The sequence below is a fragment of the Podarcis raffonei genome, chromosome 11 (assembly GCF_027172205.1).
Source record: "Podarcis raffonei isolate rPodRaf1 chromosome 11, rPodRaf1.pri, whole genome shotgun sequence".
NCBI lineage: Eukaryota > Metazoa > Chordata > Lepidosauria > Squamata > Lacertidae > Podarcis > Podarcis raffonei.
The window spans coordinates 22414767-22432298 of NC_070612.1; the positions used below are offsets into that span (position 1 = coordinate 22414767).

Sequence of the window (17532 nt, forward strand, 5' to 3'; positions counted from 1 at the left end):
CTTAGATAGAAAACATATACTCGCCATCCCCATTCTGCACACTCTTTCTCTTTCTAGTTCAGGTAAATCACAGGAAAAGAATTAGTAACCCCTGTCCCCCTTCTTCCATACATCTATACAACCATCCCTATGTTTACTCTGATGCTTTTTTCATGTTCAGACTTATTCCTTAGAAAGTTACTGGCCTGGCAACATTGCACATTTGTAACATATTACTGCAAACTTAGCAAAACACACAGTTGTTGTTGTTGTTGTTTAGTCGTGTCCGACTCTTCGTGACCCCATGGACCAGAGCACACCAGGCACTTCTGTCTTCCACTGCCTCCCGCAGTTTGGTCAGACTCATGTTTGTAGCTTCGAGAACACTGTCCAACCATCTCGTCCTCTCTCATCCCCTTCTCCTTGTGCCCTCAATCTTGCCCAACATCAGGGTCTTTTCCAGGGAGTCTTCTCTTCTCATGAGGTGGCCAAAGTATTGGAGCCTCAGCTTCACGATCTGTCCTTTCAGTGAGCACTCAGGGCTAATTTCCTTAAGAATGTATGCGTTTGATCTTCTTGCAGTCCATGGGACTCTCAAGAGTCTCCTCCAGCACCATAATTCAAAAGCATCAATTCTTCGGCGATCAGCCTTCTTTATGGTCCAGCTCTCACTTCCATACATCACTACTGGGATGTAACAGTAGTGTTAGTTTAAGACAAAATCAACACTGTAAGCAACCTGAGACGCCTTATTTTCTCTAGCTACAGTCTGCATTTTGCTATTTTACATTTTTTAGATTCAGATACAATTACAAAGGACTTATCTAGCATAATATTTATAATCAGTTTACCACATTCATTGAAAGAACAATAATATCAAATTTCATCTGTGTCCATTTCACTTTACTTGTTTCTCAAGTTAAATGATATCATTTAATGCATGGGTCTAAATTAAAACTTTGTTCAAAATGCTGAAAATCATAATGACATATCTGAATATAGTAAATTATTTTATAAATAAAAAGATTCAAATTATTACTAACACCCTCTTGCCTGTCTAATCATTCTTTTATTGAAAGTAGAACTTGCAAACATAGAACAACTTCATCATAGTGACTATAAAGGAAGTTAATTATCTGTGCTCTTAATTGTCCCGAGCACACCCAGCCCTCAGTGAGGACATGCAATTGGAAGTTTAGTTCTTTAAAGGCAAAGCCATGGGTAGGCAAACTAAGGCCCAGGGGCCAGATCTGACCCAATCGCCTTCTAAATCTGGCCCGCAGACGGTCCGGGAATCAGCGTGTTTTTACATGAGAATGTGTCCTTTTATTTAAAATGCATCTCTGGGTTATTTATGGGGCATAGGAATTCGTCCTTTTTTCCCCTTCAAAATATAGTCTGGACCCCCCCAAGGTCTGAGGAACAGAGGACCGGCCCCCTGCTGAAAAAGTTTGCTGACCCCTGAACAAAGCACTAGATTACAGCAGCTCCTAAACTGCAAGAATCACATGCACTGCTCATGCTAAATAGCTGGCTAGGAATCTCCTTTTTCAGACTTGTGCTCTAACCCAAACAGTTGGTACAACAGCACAACCACTCCTCCAACACATTTAAACCCCCTATTCTGCCGTAGTGCGCACAAGCAACTGGTGACTTTCCTGAGTGGCAGCTCCAGCTGCTCCTGTCGCTTTAAGACCCTCCTTGTCCCTAGAGACACTGGGGTAGGGGGTGGTCCAACTCTCTCTGGGACTGTCTCTCCCTCTGCGACTGTCTCATCCACCTCTGTGCCTTCCTGCAACTTCTTCCCCTCTTCCCCCATCTCTGACTGCCCAGACTCTTCCTCTTCCCCCTGCCTCATAGGCAATACAGATCCTGACAAATCACTGGCCCCTTCCACTGGATCATCTTCCTGCCCTCTGCCTCTTCTGCCCACCCTTTGGACTCCTGTCTGTCCCTGACATCCATAGACTGAGCCATCCATAGTTGTTTTTTTTAAAAAAAATAGTGGATCTAGTGGGAACTTGATTCCCAAAAATGTTCATTTAGTCATTACTTTTAATTCAATACTTCTCAGCTTGTTCTCATTCCCACCATAAATGATAAAAAGTCCCCCCTTTTTTCCTTTCTATGTTTTACATCAGATGAACAGAAAAAAAATGTATCCATCATAGTTATCTGCATTTTGCATAAATAAAAGGGACGCCATTTAGTAAGCTTGATAACACAGCAAGCAGATTTTTTTTGTATAATCTTTAATATGAGCATTTAAAAAACTGCAGGTGACACTCGCCATAGAATCAACACTTGTTGTCCTCAGTTCTAATCCACAGTGGAAAATATCTATTCAAATATTACCCTTGTCATAACATGTGTGCGCGATCTAAAAAAATGAGGGAAGGGTACAATCCTAATCCTTAATCCAGCTAGGATCCAGTGGAAACTCTGTAACAACAGAAAGTAGAAGAAATACTACTTCCAAGAGTGTTTCACATAGTAGCCAGCAGAGGCCCCCCAAATGAGGCATGGGAGGGCAGCTAAGGATCTGCTAGATACTATGCCAGTCCAGGTCCCAGACGGAGGACTGGCACAGCTGGCACAAGAAAATAAACAAGGAGAAAATACACTCACACCCCTCGTGCCCTTGGTGGTTGCAAGCAGCAGTGCTTCAGAGGGGGCAGTTAATTTAGGGTCGAATCTTATGTAGTTTCTGGACCAATGGTCACTCTCACTCACAAACTTTGAAGGAGGTTTGTGAAGCAGGTTCTGCTTCTGTTCCTTTCCCAACAAGAGTAATCTGCTTCACACCTGCATTAGCAAAGCAACGTAACTCCTTATCATTTGCTAGCTCTTCAACCAAGCCCTTTAGCTTACTAATAGTCCAGCCTTTAAAATGTGTTTGTGAGAGGGTGGTTATTCTTTTGTTGTTTCTGTCTTAACAGCTTATTTGTGCTATATTGTATTTTTATCTTGTGAACCGCTCTGAGATATTTTGATGAAGGGTGGTATATGACTTAAATAAATAACAAATAATTCCTAAAATTGGGCCCAAATCACTGTACACCCATGGTGATTTCCCCTTTCACATTATAATGGCAGTGCCCCCCAAGAACTGCTGCTGCAAAGGAAGAAATTTGGCCACCATCCCCTCCTCAAGAGCACATGGAAGTGATTTACATACATGCCTCTCCCGGCTCTGGCTAACTGTTTATATATACATGCATTCTGTCTTATTTCATTTATGAATAGCTTCCTATAAAACATCCCAAAGCAATTTAAAAATAAAAACATTTAAAATATACACACACAAAATTTAAATTATTGTAACCCACTGTGGGACCTTGCAGTGAAGGCAGGCAAGAAATCAAATTAATAATAATAATTTCTAGTCAATAGAGACAGAATCTGATAATATATCTCTACTTAAAAGGCTTGTTGGTTACACATAGCCTATAGTATCTTGTATCTGCTACATAATTGTTTATTTTCTTTCGCTTACACTTTTAAAAGGATAATTTAAAGAAAAGAAAAGAAATAGAATGCAATTGCAACCTACAATGCTGTATCAATCCATGTAATGTTGATCCAGGTTTAGGAAGATCGGGGACTTTCCAGGTGAACATACTCTAACATCTATGTTTCACATAATGTCAAAGTATTATGAGCTGTTTACACCAATTAACTAACAACTGTACTGCAGTTTGGGCAAGGAGTTATTCACATGCCATTGAGTTCATTAAAGATTAAATTGCACCCTCTAGTGGTACAATGCATACTTTGAAAAAATGTAAGTAGCTGTGCAACTAGCCTTGTTTCAAGATTTTAAGTGCTCTATTGCTGATAGAAATTCAGATTGTTAATCCCTTACCAAGTAAAAGGCACCTCAGATGGAGTTAGGCGAGAAAAAAATCTAAAAGGTAACTCAATACTGTTGGATAGACACTTCAAAATAAATTGCATCTTGAATTTTAAAAGTTAGAGTCTACATGATTCCGGTTAGCGTTTCAAAGGAAATAATTCCTAAGGTTCTTGCTTTCTTTGTTCATTCTTTCCTGCAGTTTGAAAAAAGTACTCCCCAGCATTGTGATGTATTACATATTTATTTGTAACACACCCAGTAAGCGGAAAATAAGGCTGATGTACTGAATACGTTTACTTGGATAAATGTTTGATTCAGTTCAATCAGACTTATTTCCATGTAATCACACAACATCTAGAGACGAGGTTAGATCTCTTTTTTTACAATTTTTCATCATTAAAAAATACCTTGGAATTTGTATAAATTCAATTTAGTTTGTTACATCTATACCTTTCCTTAATCCTTGGAGCTCAGAGCTGTACGCCTGTATTAATGTGGATATACAATCAATATCAGTGCACACCATAACAAATCCTAGCCAATGTACTGGATTCCAACCAAGGTTTGAATTTTGCGAAGTAGCAACCCAGTGGAATATGGAGCACAGCTTACACAGCAAAAAAACCACAGACTCCTGATTGTAACTGCAACAAATCACTCAATTTATTGATATAGAAAGTTAAATAGTATTATTAAATGTTATGAAAATGATATAGAATGGAATTATGAATGTTTGTAGAACTTACACAGAAAATAAAATGTATAGAAATTAATAGAAGAAAAGATAAAATACTTTAAGATAAAATATTTTAGAATAAAACAATCTACAAAGAATTGAATTTAAAGCAACAAAGCAATTGGATATAATATATAGGAATCACAAAACAATCAACCAGTGTAAATAATATAATCTCCTAACTCTCTCCAGCCCAGGCTTCCGCAAACTCGGCCCTCCAGATGTTTTTGGCCTACAACTCCCATGATCCCTAGCTAGCAGGACCAATGGTCAGGGATGATGGGAATTGTAGTCTCAAAAACATCTGGAGGGCCGAGTTTGATGACGCCTGCTCCAGCCCATCTAGTTGTGAAACAATTCTAAGTTCCCTAACATATGAGATCAATAAAATTCAGTGTTACCAATTAAGAGCAGTAGGACAGGCCTTGTAGTCTTCATCTTGAGCAAGGCAGATAGCAGGTAGCAAGAAAGGAGGAGAACTTTACAACCCCTGCTCCAAGGAACCAAGTATGCCTTATATATAGATCAGTAATGGGATCAGGAGCTGGACCTTTCCATTAAATTCCTGCTAACTTTACTACTCATGTTGGTGGGCCCACATAAGACGTAGACTATGAATTGCTATAATCTAGCTGAAAGGGGGAGAAAGTGAGCAACTGTCAGCAGAACTCTGGCACACTCCAGCACTGGTCTGCAAAAATACGTTATGCTGTCGCCTTTGTTTTGGCTTCATTCCCTCCACACCGCTATTCTAATCAAGATCTCAATTGGTCTTACCTAAAGCAGCAAAAATGTACACATAGGCCCAAGCAGCTTATGCAGAAGAGACAGCTCAGAGAGACAACTACATCAGGCCACCGCAGTTGCCCATGATGTTTGAATATAACAAAGACAAAGGTCAACAAAATAAGCACAAAGTACATAATATACAAATGTGTGCCACCCTTTTTAACACCTGAAAAATGTAAAGCATTACAAATTACTGGAAAGAAAAAGAGCAACAGCCAGGAAAAGTAGTACTGTATCTATTTCCTTCCTTGCTTGCTTGCTTCTTCCTGATAATGCCCTTTTTACTCAATCACTCATTCTTCACTATAACTTTGGTCACATTGATTAGACAATGTAGCATTAAATATTAAACTTACAACCTGCAGCTGCAGGGCTTCTGATTGGATAATCATATACAATCAAACCATTTGCTATCTTGGTGAATGCTGGGAAGTTACAAGGCTTGATCTCTTGGGAAGCAGGTCACTTGACCATTAAAACCAGGATATGCTGAGAGGCTTGCCTACCTCCCAGCTCTCAAAATAGGTTTATTTGAAGACTGCCCTTCCTGCTGCTCTAAAACAGGAAGAATTACAGCTTTGTTTGCTGCTTCCTGGAGATTGTTCTCTTTCTTCTTTTCCCTGAAAGTTTCAAATGAGAAATGCAAACCTCGATGGCCGAGCCATTGGGCAGGAGGGACACTGCAGCAGAATGATTTGTAGTGGTGTACAATCTGAACTGTTCTGAAGTTATTCACAAAATGAGTTCCCCTTCTCCATAAACACCTATGGAGTGTGTCGAAAGCACAGTAATTATTTTTTGTAAAGGAATTCAGGTGACACAGAGCCAACCCCCCCCCCCAACTATTATTTGGAAAAAGGCATCAAAGAGCATTCACTCCAACCCCTGTAAATTCACGAAAGCCATGACTACAGCATCCCCGACTACAGCTGCTCCTCTGGTTCATGCAGTCTTTTCCCTTCTTTCACAGTCTGAAATAATCATAGATGCACAATCAAGATGTCACAATAAACTGTGTTTGATACTCACCATAGTTTAATCCAAACCAACCGAGGAACTTCCAAGTTTGGTTTCAGTCCCTGGTTTGTAGGCAGCTATGCCCAATTCAGACACAATATTCCCATATCATAGCAAACTATGGCTATCCCAAACCATGGAAGAGTGGGGGAAGACAACCATGGAGACACTCTGAAACATTCAGCCACTGAATGAGAATTGGCTCCATGATGTCTGCACTGAGTCACCTAAGATTATTCAGTTCTTGAACACATTACTTACCATTAACTTCTGCTTTAAATTAATTTCAAGTACATTGTTTCACTATACCAGGGACGTCCAACTCCCAAGAGACTACGATCTACTCACAGAAAAAAAAATGGCAGTGATCTACCCCTTTTTGGGGTGGTTCAGGTGAAAGTTGCTGAGTTTTTTTTTAGGGAGGGAAGTTCCGTTTTGGGAGGGTTCTGGCAAAAGGAAAGGGGAAAGGGGATTAGTCGCTCACCAAAAGAACACTATGAAAACCATCTGCCTCACAGCGAAAACTCCGTCTTCTGTTCCAGCGATCATGCAAAAATGGAGGGTCAGGCGAGGGGGTGGAGCCAGATGCTCTTAGGCAAAAGCAAAGGAAAATAAGCTCGATCAACAATGATCGACTGGAACCTCCTGGGGATCAGTCAGTCGATCCCGATCGACCTGTTGGACATCCCTGCGATCCATTGCTATTACATACGCAAAGTAAAAAGCTTTTGACACCTATAAAATAGGCAGATACATCATTCTCTTTCTTTATTAGAATGTAGGTACTGCATATTCTTCCTTACCAAGCAGTTCGAAAGCACATCAAAGTGCAAGTACATAAATAGGTACCGCTCCTGCGGGAAGGTAAATGGCGTTTCTGTGTGCTGCTCTGGTTCGCCAGAAGCGGCTTAGTCACGCTGGCCACATGACCCGGAAGCTGTAAGCTGGCTCCCTCGGCCAATAAAGCGAGATGAGCGCCGCAACCCCAGAGTTGGCAACGACTGGACCTAATGGTCAGACGCCCCTTTACCTTTACCTTTACTGCATATTCTTCCTTATCAATTCAATATTGGTTTGAGTAAACCTAACAAAATGGGATAAATAAACCAGCCCTTTCAATCACAGTTAATTTTCTCTTGATATGAGTAATATAGCAAGAGGGATGAGAGTTGTATGTGTATGGCAATCACCAGCAGCACAAGATTGTAACTATCTGGAAGAAACTAAAGTGGAGGCAAGGCACTAGAATCACAATTCTTCTATGATAATAACTGTTTTACATTTACAAAAAAGAAACTCTGTGTTCCTGTTTCTGGCTTGGTGACTAGATCTGCTGGCATCAACATGACAAAATACCTATCATGGTCCAAACAAACAAGTTTGGACTCCCGGAGCTCTAGAGGGCTTAGAATATGAAGAGGCTGAAAATCCCTGCTGAAGAAACAATGCTGTAAAAAAAAAGTGCATGAAGTGCATGACTCAAGATCTAAAAAGAATGTTCTGTCCTAATAAAAAACAAACATAGATAACTGCTTTATAAAAATTTAAAACACAAATGTCAAAAATCCTTTGAGTGCATGGCTTTTTATAAGCGATTTTATAATGCAAACCATAAGATAAGCACATTCCACAAACTTTTTAATGGAGTAATTAAAAAGTGCTTATATGCCGTATGATTGAGCTGGTGTAATTTTTCAGTTTGTTTCAATTACAGAATTACATTGTGTTGACAAATATGGCTAAACCCAAGTGCTTTCAATGAAACCAAAATTACCATTAAACAATTCTATTCAATTGACAGAAGCCTGGAGTTCATTTCAGTTACCCTAAAACCAGAGCCTCTGCCCCTGATGATAATGGGATTTGGACCGGGCCTGATATACACTGGAAACATACATAACTGCTGCACATAGATGTATATCCTAGGAGACTTTTGCTTCCGTGTTAACATTCCTGGAGTTTTATATACCATGAAACTAGTATGTTAAAACCATGAAGAACTATACTGAAGAACCATGCAATGTTTGCACTAATGTTACCTCATTACAAGCAGTTTTGAAGCACTTGAAGTCTTCATATTTCATAATACACGCAAGAAAACACTAGGTTACAGTAATGTAGTCAATGAATTGACACGCTTAGTAAGTGCTCCTTATCATGCATTGAGAAGCCACTGTAGCTGGAAGATGCGTGGATTATGCTTTGAACATTTATGGTGTGCGTGAGAAAGTTCCTACAAATTCAGTTTGCATTGGATTATTTATATCTGCATCCTGTTTAGAGAATGAGTCCAGTCCTGTTTAAGCCATTTTTGTATATTCTTTACTAGAGTTATTTCTTACTGATGGAGGCCTCCAGTCAGCACTTGCTTCCTGTCATTCACACCCCACAAAGCGGATTTCCACCCCAAGCAAGAAACAGATTGTCTTTTGAATGCATAAACTTTTAAAACAAATGTCTGTTCCTTTTATACAACTTTAGTGGTTAGAATAAAAGCAGACACTGAAGCATTAATAACCATAGTTTCCTCATAGTTTTCATACACAAGAAATCATTTTAGACCCAAACTACATATGACAGCAGCAGGCCCCCATTTTTACACAATTCTAAAGGATAAGAACCCATCTTGGCCACCCCCACAGACACACCTTCAAGGAAAGTCTAACCATACCCAAAAAGAATCCAAACACAGATGGCTATGTTGGCCCATGGTTTTATTTTATTTATAAATTCTTACTTGCCTTTCACCTGAAGTTCCTAGAAAGGATTAAAACAACATCAAAATCCAGTATTATACATATAGCAGTTTATAGCACCATAACCAGAGCTTAAACAAATAGACTTCAGCCCGCTGAAAGCAAACTTTTAGCTTTTAATTAGAAATGCAAACAGTGTTACCATACTAAGCATGAAGTAGAGAGTCCATCAAAGAAAAGGAAAGAAGAACCTAGCCTGCCCTTGATTATTTTAGTCAGTCTCTTACATCCCCTATGCTTATCAGAGACAAACTTAAAATAAAACCTTGTTATCACCTCATTCACTTACCAGAGCAATGGCAATTCATCCATTACTATGACCCTGAGCAACAGCAAAATGAAGAGCCACTGCATTTCTCCTTGTCACTTAATGCTGCAGTTGCTACTGCCAGGCAGAAGGAGAAAAACAAAAGAGCTCTTTAGCTGAGTATGCTAAGTTGAGACCAGTTACAGAAAGGTAGCCGTGTTGGTCTGCCATAGTCAAAACAAAATTTTTTTCCCCTTCCAGTAGCACCTTAAAGACCAACTAAGTTAGTTCTTGGTATGAGCTTTCGTGTGCATGCACACTTCTTCAGATACACTTGAAACTGGACAAACAGGCCAAACCTTACGCCAAAGAATAAACGGACATAAATCGGACATCAAGAATCACAAGACAGAGAAACCAGTAGGAGAACACTTCAATCTCCCAGGACATTCTATACAAGATCTCAAAGTAGCTGTTTTACTACAAAGGAATTTCAGAAATAGACTGGAAAGAGAAGCTGCTGAATTGCAACTCATTACCAAACTTAAAACCATGGAGAGACCTGGTCTGAACAAAGACATTGGATTCTTATCTCATTATACATGACAAAGCCATTTTTCACCTTCTCACCCCTTGCTTTTTCCTGTAAGACCTATTGCAGTCGTTAAGAGTCGTCAACAGGCTCATCACAGCTATCTGCCAATCACCCATTCCCACCACCCTTCTGAGTAATACCCCTCCCCACCTTCTCACTATATAGAGGGATCTGGCAACTTCTGTTTCAAGTGTATCTGAAGAAGTGTGCATGCACACGAAAGCTCATACCAAGAACTAACTTAGTTGGTCTTTAAGGTGCTACTGGAAGGAAAAAAATTTTTTGTTTTAAGTTGAGACCAGATGAAGATCACTGAAGCAGAAGTTTCATTCATTGGAGAATGTGCCTTTAAAACACCCAGGAGCTTCTGCTAAGATTTTATGGGAACACAAGAGTTCAACCACTGTTCTTCAAGTTGACAATCAGTTTCATTTAGACCCAAAGACCTATTTACAAATTCTTGTCCATCCATATGCTCCTCAGATAACCTTTAGAAAAGGTTTTTCCTCAGCCTCAAGCAGGAGTCTAAAACAGGGGCTGGGAACAAATGTGGTCCCCCAGACCTCTTTATCTGGCTAAGTCTACCAAGCAAAAAAACCAACCCTCCCCAGGCCACAACCCTCACTGGCCCTGCTTCACACCTTCCTCGATGTTTTTATCTAGCTGGAATATGTCCTCTGGCAACACTTCCTGCTTGCCTGGATGGAGGGCAGAGAGAGCTATGCAAGAGAGTTGTAAAAGCTAGCCTCCTGTTAAAAGGTAACATTTATATTACATTTTAAAGTGGGTGCACATTTGCCTTTGGTGTGTGGTCCTCAGAGACTTGCCCAGAAGTGTGACCTTCAGGCCTAAGGAAGTTCCGCACTCCTGGTCTAAAATGAATCTGCAATGTTACCTTGCCTCCAGCATATACAGTGGTGCCTCGCAAGATGAAAAGAATCCGTTCCGCGATTCTCTTCGTCTAGCGGTTTTTTCGTCTTGCGAAGCAAGCCCATTGACAGCTTAGTGGATTAGCGCTACAGCGGTCTAGCGGCTTTCAGCGATCAGCTGTTAAGCGGCTTATCAGCGGAACAGCTGATAGGCGGCTTAGCGGCTTAGGAAAAGGGGGGGAGCGGGGGAAAACCGCGGCGACTCGCAAGATTTTTTCGTCTTGCGAAGCAACCCCATAGGGAAATTCGTTTTGCGAAGCGCCTCCAAAATGGAAAACCCTTTCGTCTAGCGGGTTTTCCATCTTGCGAGGCGTTCGTCTTGCGGGGCACCACTGTATACACAATGCTGTGAATGAGGAAGTGGATTATTATCTGACAAGGACAGGCAAAATGATTGTTATTGAGCATACACATCAGTCACACAGAAACAGGATTTTATCAAGTTTCTCACTGTATCCATTGGGATTTACTACCTCTCACAGGTAATTTTAATGCATTGGTTAAACCACAGGAATTTAGGGTGCAGGAGAAAATCCTATTATCGCCAGCCAAATCATTGTACGCCAAGGCTAACTACGACCAAACAGATGGATGGTGGAATGCAATATGAAAGTGGGGGGGGGGGTAATTTTCCTCTGTTATTATGCATTTGGGGGGTTTTTTCCTGCTTGTGTCCATCACACAATAGGAAAGGGAGGAGTGCACAGGATATAGCCTAAAAGCTATGATAAATTGTAATTTTATTTTCCTTTTCCCCCCACAATGGGAAGCAATGGAAAATAGCAAAATGAAGACTTTTCCATACTGTATGAGTTCACTCCAAAAGCATTTCATTATATTGGCTTTAAAAGATTGACACTACATTTAGAACTATTCTCTTTATAGTGGTAGCTTTTTCAGTGCCTTTATTGATTTAATACTGCTTTGTATGGCTTTTAAGCTCACTTTTGCTAATTTTGTGCTAGTGCCACTTTTATATTAGTCCGTTTGATTATATAAATATGTATATATTATTATAAGCTAAGTGCTTATAATGAGTGAATAATTTCACCAACGAAGTACCCTTTCATAATAAAAATTCAAGTTACTTATAATAGAAGCCCAGTCTTTGTGTTCATCACAGTGTGTGACAGTACACAGAAACAGTGGTTGTGGGGAAAGAAATCCACAAGGTTGGTTACAGTAGATTGTCACTGTTCTCAGAATCTAGAAGGAAAGCATTATAATTCTATCACCAACCAGAGGCTTGGAGCTGCAGGTGGACAGTGCGGTGACACTCATGCCCCGCTTGCAGGCATCTCACAGCCATGTGGTTGGCCATCCCATGGGAACAGGATGCTAAAGTAGATGCCACCCCTGTGATGGCCACTTGCCAGTGCATAGGCACACTATACATATACAAGGCGTACACACATACCACACTCATGAGACATGCAAGCATACAGCACTTTCTTGTTCTCCCTCCCCCCCCCCAGTCAGAACCTCATACATATACACAACAATTCCAGCTCTACCCACTGAAGTGCTCCGGTGGGAGTGGCTGGATATAGAAATGAGCAAACCAGTGATATTTTAGGGAGCAGGCTAGCAGGCGGGGCCCATTACTTGCATCATAGGAGCCTACACAACACAAAACACTGTGCTGTATGTAGGTTTTATCTTATTTGTTTTTTATCTTATATTTTGGAAACGTACATCCAGTTTTTTTTCCTTTAAATTTTTTTTGGGGGGGGCCAAGAGAGTGGGGCTCTAAGCTATAGCTTCTTTAGCTTATACGTAAATCCGGAACTGCCCATACTTAATAGCAAGCTGAAAATAAATAGTTCTGCTTTCCTGCAATAATATACTGGGTTTTTTAAAATCTTGGCTATAATGTACTTCTGGTGAATATCTGTTTGCTCATAAAAAAATTTCTTCAATGTGCAAAGTCTATAAGGTGCCACTGTAGCCCCTTTCAGTAAAAAAAAAAAAAAGAAGATTCTGTACTCTGCATTTTCCATGAACAGTACTAAACAGGATTTAAAAATGTCTTTCTTCATTTCCAATGCACATTTTAAAATAAAAACCAAAAAGAGTTAAATAAAACCAGGCCACATCCCATGTTTGCAACAGGGGGGAGGGGAGATAATATAATTTTTGGACAGAGTACCAATACTAAAATGACAGTCATTGGCTTAATAGTGCATATTCTGTATTTATAGTCCCTTCCTTCCAATGCTAGATGTCAGATGTTTAATCAGCACAAACACCACCCTCCGCCAAAACAAAGGGCTGCACACATTCACACTTTCACCTAAGCATCCATTAGTTCTTTGCTCATATGTTCCCTCATCACTTTCCCCATGGACAGTTACTGGCCCAGCCTTTGGCAGAGAACACACACAGGTGGCTTGCTCTGCCCTTATGGCTTTAAAACTCCCTACTGTAATCCTGTCAATTCTTAGATGACAAACATAGCCCAATTAGATTAGCATTTAGCAGGGAGACTTCCAAAGAAATTTGAAAGCTGCAGTAAAATGAACTGACAAGTCAATAAAGAGGACAGGATAGAAAGATTTTGGAGTGCAATTAAGGACCCACAACTGTTCTTTAAGTCAATAGCTGCAGTATCTTTTTCAAATTATTTCTAAAGTTTTCCAAATTAGATAAGCCTGCAACAGCAGCTCACATCCAAAATGTCCAGTTGTGTTGGAAGCTGACCTTCTTAGGCCTACAGTTCAAGGAAGGAGGAGAATCTACATTGAAAATTATTATACAAAGGTACAATGTCTCAATTTGAGATGCAGCAATACCTAGAGTAATCCTTTAATGTGCCTGTGCCTACACAATTGCTGGACATCTGCCCAATCTAGGATTACACTCTTCCTCCTCAGGCAATATGAGTCTGCATCGTTTATGACGCATTACATCTGTTGGGAGCTGCCCAGAGTGGCTGGGGGAACCCAGCCAGATGGGCGGGGTATAAATAATAAATATTATTATAAATAATAAATTAGCCCTATGCAGCCTAGGACCCATGTACCTACAGGACTGCCTCTCCTGGTATGCCCCGCAGAGGAACTTAAGGTCCACAAATGACAACACTTTGGAGGTCCAAGTCGCAAGGTGGTTAGATTGGTCTCAACTAGGGCCAGCGCCTTTTCAGTACTGGCCCCGACTTGGTGGAACGCTCTGTCCCAAGAGACTAGGGCCCTGTGGAACTTGACATCTTTCCACAGGGCCTGCAAGACAGAGCTGTTCTGCCTGGCCTTTGGTTTGGACTCAGTCTGACCCTTATGTTTCCCTCCCCTTATGGTTTTGATCTATGGGCTACTATTAAAATGAAGCTGCATTTTAAATTGTATTTTAACCCGTATGTTAAATTAGTCCCCCCCCCCTTATGTTTTTATTGTGATTTTACTGGTGTTAGCCACCGAGCCCAGCTCTGGCCAGGGAGGGCAGGGTATAAATAAATTATTATTATTATTATTTATTATTATAAGCTGCCTCCTTCCTGTAATGTTCCTTTATTATATATGTGCACTGTGGTCATAAGCACTAAGTACTGCCAAGGTAAACTGAACAATCACAAGGAGCATGTGGACATTGCTTCCAAACTACAAACTACAATTGTGCATACCATCATGTGTAGGCAATATCCACAATTGGGACAAGTGCTCCTGGTGAAGGCAATGCACAGCTGACTGCAATATCTCAAAGCTGACTGCTTATATGTGACGGGTCCCAAACTAAGTGGATAACCTATGGAATAGGGAGACAATGTGGGATGGGCCAAGAACAGTTCCTTCCTACAGCAGTGCTTCACCTTCCGGGAGGCTGGCAATGTTGGCATATAAAGTAATTGTATGATCTACCCATGCCATTGGGTCTCTCCATTTTAAATGCATGAACTCTCATGTGAAAGCAACAGCCATGCTGCATAGTAATATAAGAATCAGTATTCAGTGTCTGTCTATAGTTGGTGAGCCAGCTGATATTGAATACACAGAAGACAGAGATGCTTACAGTGATTGGAGAAGTAGATATGTCTATCCTGGATGAAGACACACTGCCCCAAAGCAACAAGTTCACAGCTTGGAGGTATTTCTGAAATCCAGAAATACAGGTGCTGATGGTGGTGGCAGATAGTAGATGATGCTTGATTCTGATAGAAAGTGCTATGCCAGAATGTACCCCATCCGGGGGGAAAGGAACATTGGTACTGTTTTAAATGCCCGATTTCACTACTGTAAGGAACTTTACATAGATCAGCTCTGGAAGACAGTCCAAAACTGCAGTTGCTTTAGACTGAGGTGGTACAGCTTTTATCCAGTGCTAATACAATTCAATAATATTACAAGAGCTCTACTGGTAACCACTTAGCTTTCCAGGATCAATTCAAAGTGCTGCTTTTCACCTTTAAAAAACCAGGACTCTATAAAACCTTAGGAACACTATTTCCATTCCAGCGCTTTCAGTTCAGTTAACAATGCCCTATTGCAAGTGTAGTCATCAGAAGCGAGGATGCTTGCTACAAGCAGTGCAACCCTATTTGGTCCCCTCAACAGATAATTCCCCCCACCCCATCAAACACATGGAAGATCTATTCAATCAGTGCTTTTGGCAGAGCCATAAATATTGTGATGTGTTTGGACATGTCTTGGGTTATAACTGGGGCAGCATTAGTTTGCCTTTTGCTCAATGCTCGTAGGGTGTGATATAACTGCTATGATTTATAGATAGGTTCTATTATAGCTGTGTAATTTATGTTCCCAGCTTTAAAGTCAAAATGTTGTGAATTGCCTTGGAAGTATTTGTATCCTCAAAAAGGGAATATACATGAGTAATGATGGAATAACAACAACAACAACAACAACAACAACAACAACTTAAGGAACTTGTGTAAATGTATAAAGCCAAACACTTCACCACATGAAGCCAACTTCTACAGGACACAATTTAAGCACAAGACACTGGGGCTGGAAATACAGAGTAGCTACAACAGAGGATCTAAGGCACAAATACTAGAATTCACTTTGCAAGACTCGAGCATACATTGCATCAAAAGATGGCATATTGCTTACCGTGTAAATGCCAACTCTACAAACAGCATATGAAAGCTGGATACATCCAGACATTCTCTAAAGAAATTGAAATACAATATTACCAAGTATTATTAGTGCTGGGGGAAGGGAAGAAATGAGAAATAAAAGTGTGCTTTTCTTCTGAAACACAGGTTTATGCCACATGTTTTTTCCCATCATAAGTTTAATCTTGGGAGGCTGCAGGAATTTTTTAATAACGGTGCACAAAGGTTGGCCAGAATAACAGGCTCCAGTTCCTCCCACTGTACCACCATATTTTGAAAGAAGGTGTGTGTGCCTATTCTAGTTTAAAACTGTATTTATCATCACAGGGTTTTGTGCCCATAAAAATATTTTAGCTTTCATGATTACATTTTGCAGTGAACCCCTGAGCACCTAAATACGAAAAAGTGACATAGAAATAAGTTGTCCACATTATTTTTTCATACAGCACTACTGAGGCAGGCTCATAAAAGCAGTTCATTCCAAGAAGTGTTATGTGAGTAGTTTGTCCCAAACAAAAAACATATATATGTACACATGCAGGCATCATATGCCATTAAGTTGCCTAGGAGGAGGAAAGGAATCTTAGATCAGAAGCTCAAACACAGACCTATACGGGGCTACTATATTCCTTGCTTATATGGCCTCATTCCCCCCCCTCCCAATTCCTGTTAGAGCTCTGCTTCAAGTGGTCATATGAATGAAACAATATATTTCAGAAAGACATAAATGAGTTCTCTTTTTCATAACCTGGTTTGGCAACACCATGTATTTCTTAAAGATAGACCTGTTTTTAAGAAATGTCCCACTTTGGTGTCTTAAAAATATAAAATTTTCTCCTTCACAGTTTGAAAGTTTTACATTGAGATTTTATGTATGAGTGCAGGCCAGATAGGTGGGCACAGCACACAATACACTAAACCTGCACAGTGCGTTGGTGATTCCATGATTTGGGCTACTAATTGCTTCCTTAGTAAATGTGAGAGATATCGCAGGCCACAAAAATGGTTCCTTTTTGGTCCTGATTGACTGGTTCATTTTTTATCCTGATTGATCATGGAAGAACAGTATTTTGATCCATTTTGCCTGACTGACAGTTGACAAGGAGGAGGAGCAAATATATATTGGTACACAAGAGCAGAGGATTACAGAATGAATTTGTGCCTTTGAAGTTGCAGCCCTACTTAGATTGTTAGCTCTTCTGCAGCAGGGAGTTAACCTTCTCTTCTGTTCCTGTGCGCTGAAAGCATTCAATAAATAGTATCTCTTTCAGTTGAATGCATACCAAAACAAGCTGTCTGTTAACTGTGACAACAATCTGGCTAGCTAAAAAACAATGGGTTGTATGCAACTAATCTTTACTCAAGAGTAAACCTACTGAAATTAATGACCCTTAGTCATGTTCATCCATTTCAGCTGATCCATTCTGAATAAAACTTAGCTGAATACCACCCACCTACAGTTATGCTCTGGGTTTGTTTGTTTTCTATAAGATATATGGTTTAGATGCAATACTATAAAGCTGAACTTATACTGTACTTGCAAGACAGGAAAGTCCTATC

At 40.3% G+C, this 17532-nt stretch overlaps 1 protein-coding gene across 7 annotated transcripts in view; it reads right to left on the bottom strand.

Annotated features, from left to right (window-relative positions):
* ARL15 (ADP ribosylation factor like GTPase 15) overlaps positions 1–17532 on the bottom strand; it is a 191428-nt gene that overhangs the window by 119644 nt on the left and 54252 nt on the right. For 4 of the 7 annotated variants that reach the window (XM_053408379.1, XM_053408374.1, XM_053408380.1 and 1 more), the window contains exon 3: positions 15968–16024. The exons of 2 other annotated variants lie outside the window; for them this stretch is intronic. In XM_053408379.1, coding sequence (XP_053264354.1) covers positions 15968–16021 — 54 coding nt within the window. In that variant the 5' untranslated portion in view covers positions 16022–16024. Of the gene's footprint in view, positions 1–15967; positions 16733–17532 lie in introns of those variants that run through there. One more of the 7 variants, XM_053408376.1, reaches the window with a different exon arrangement.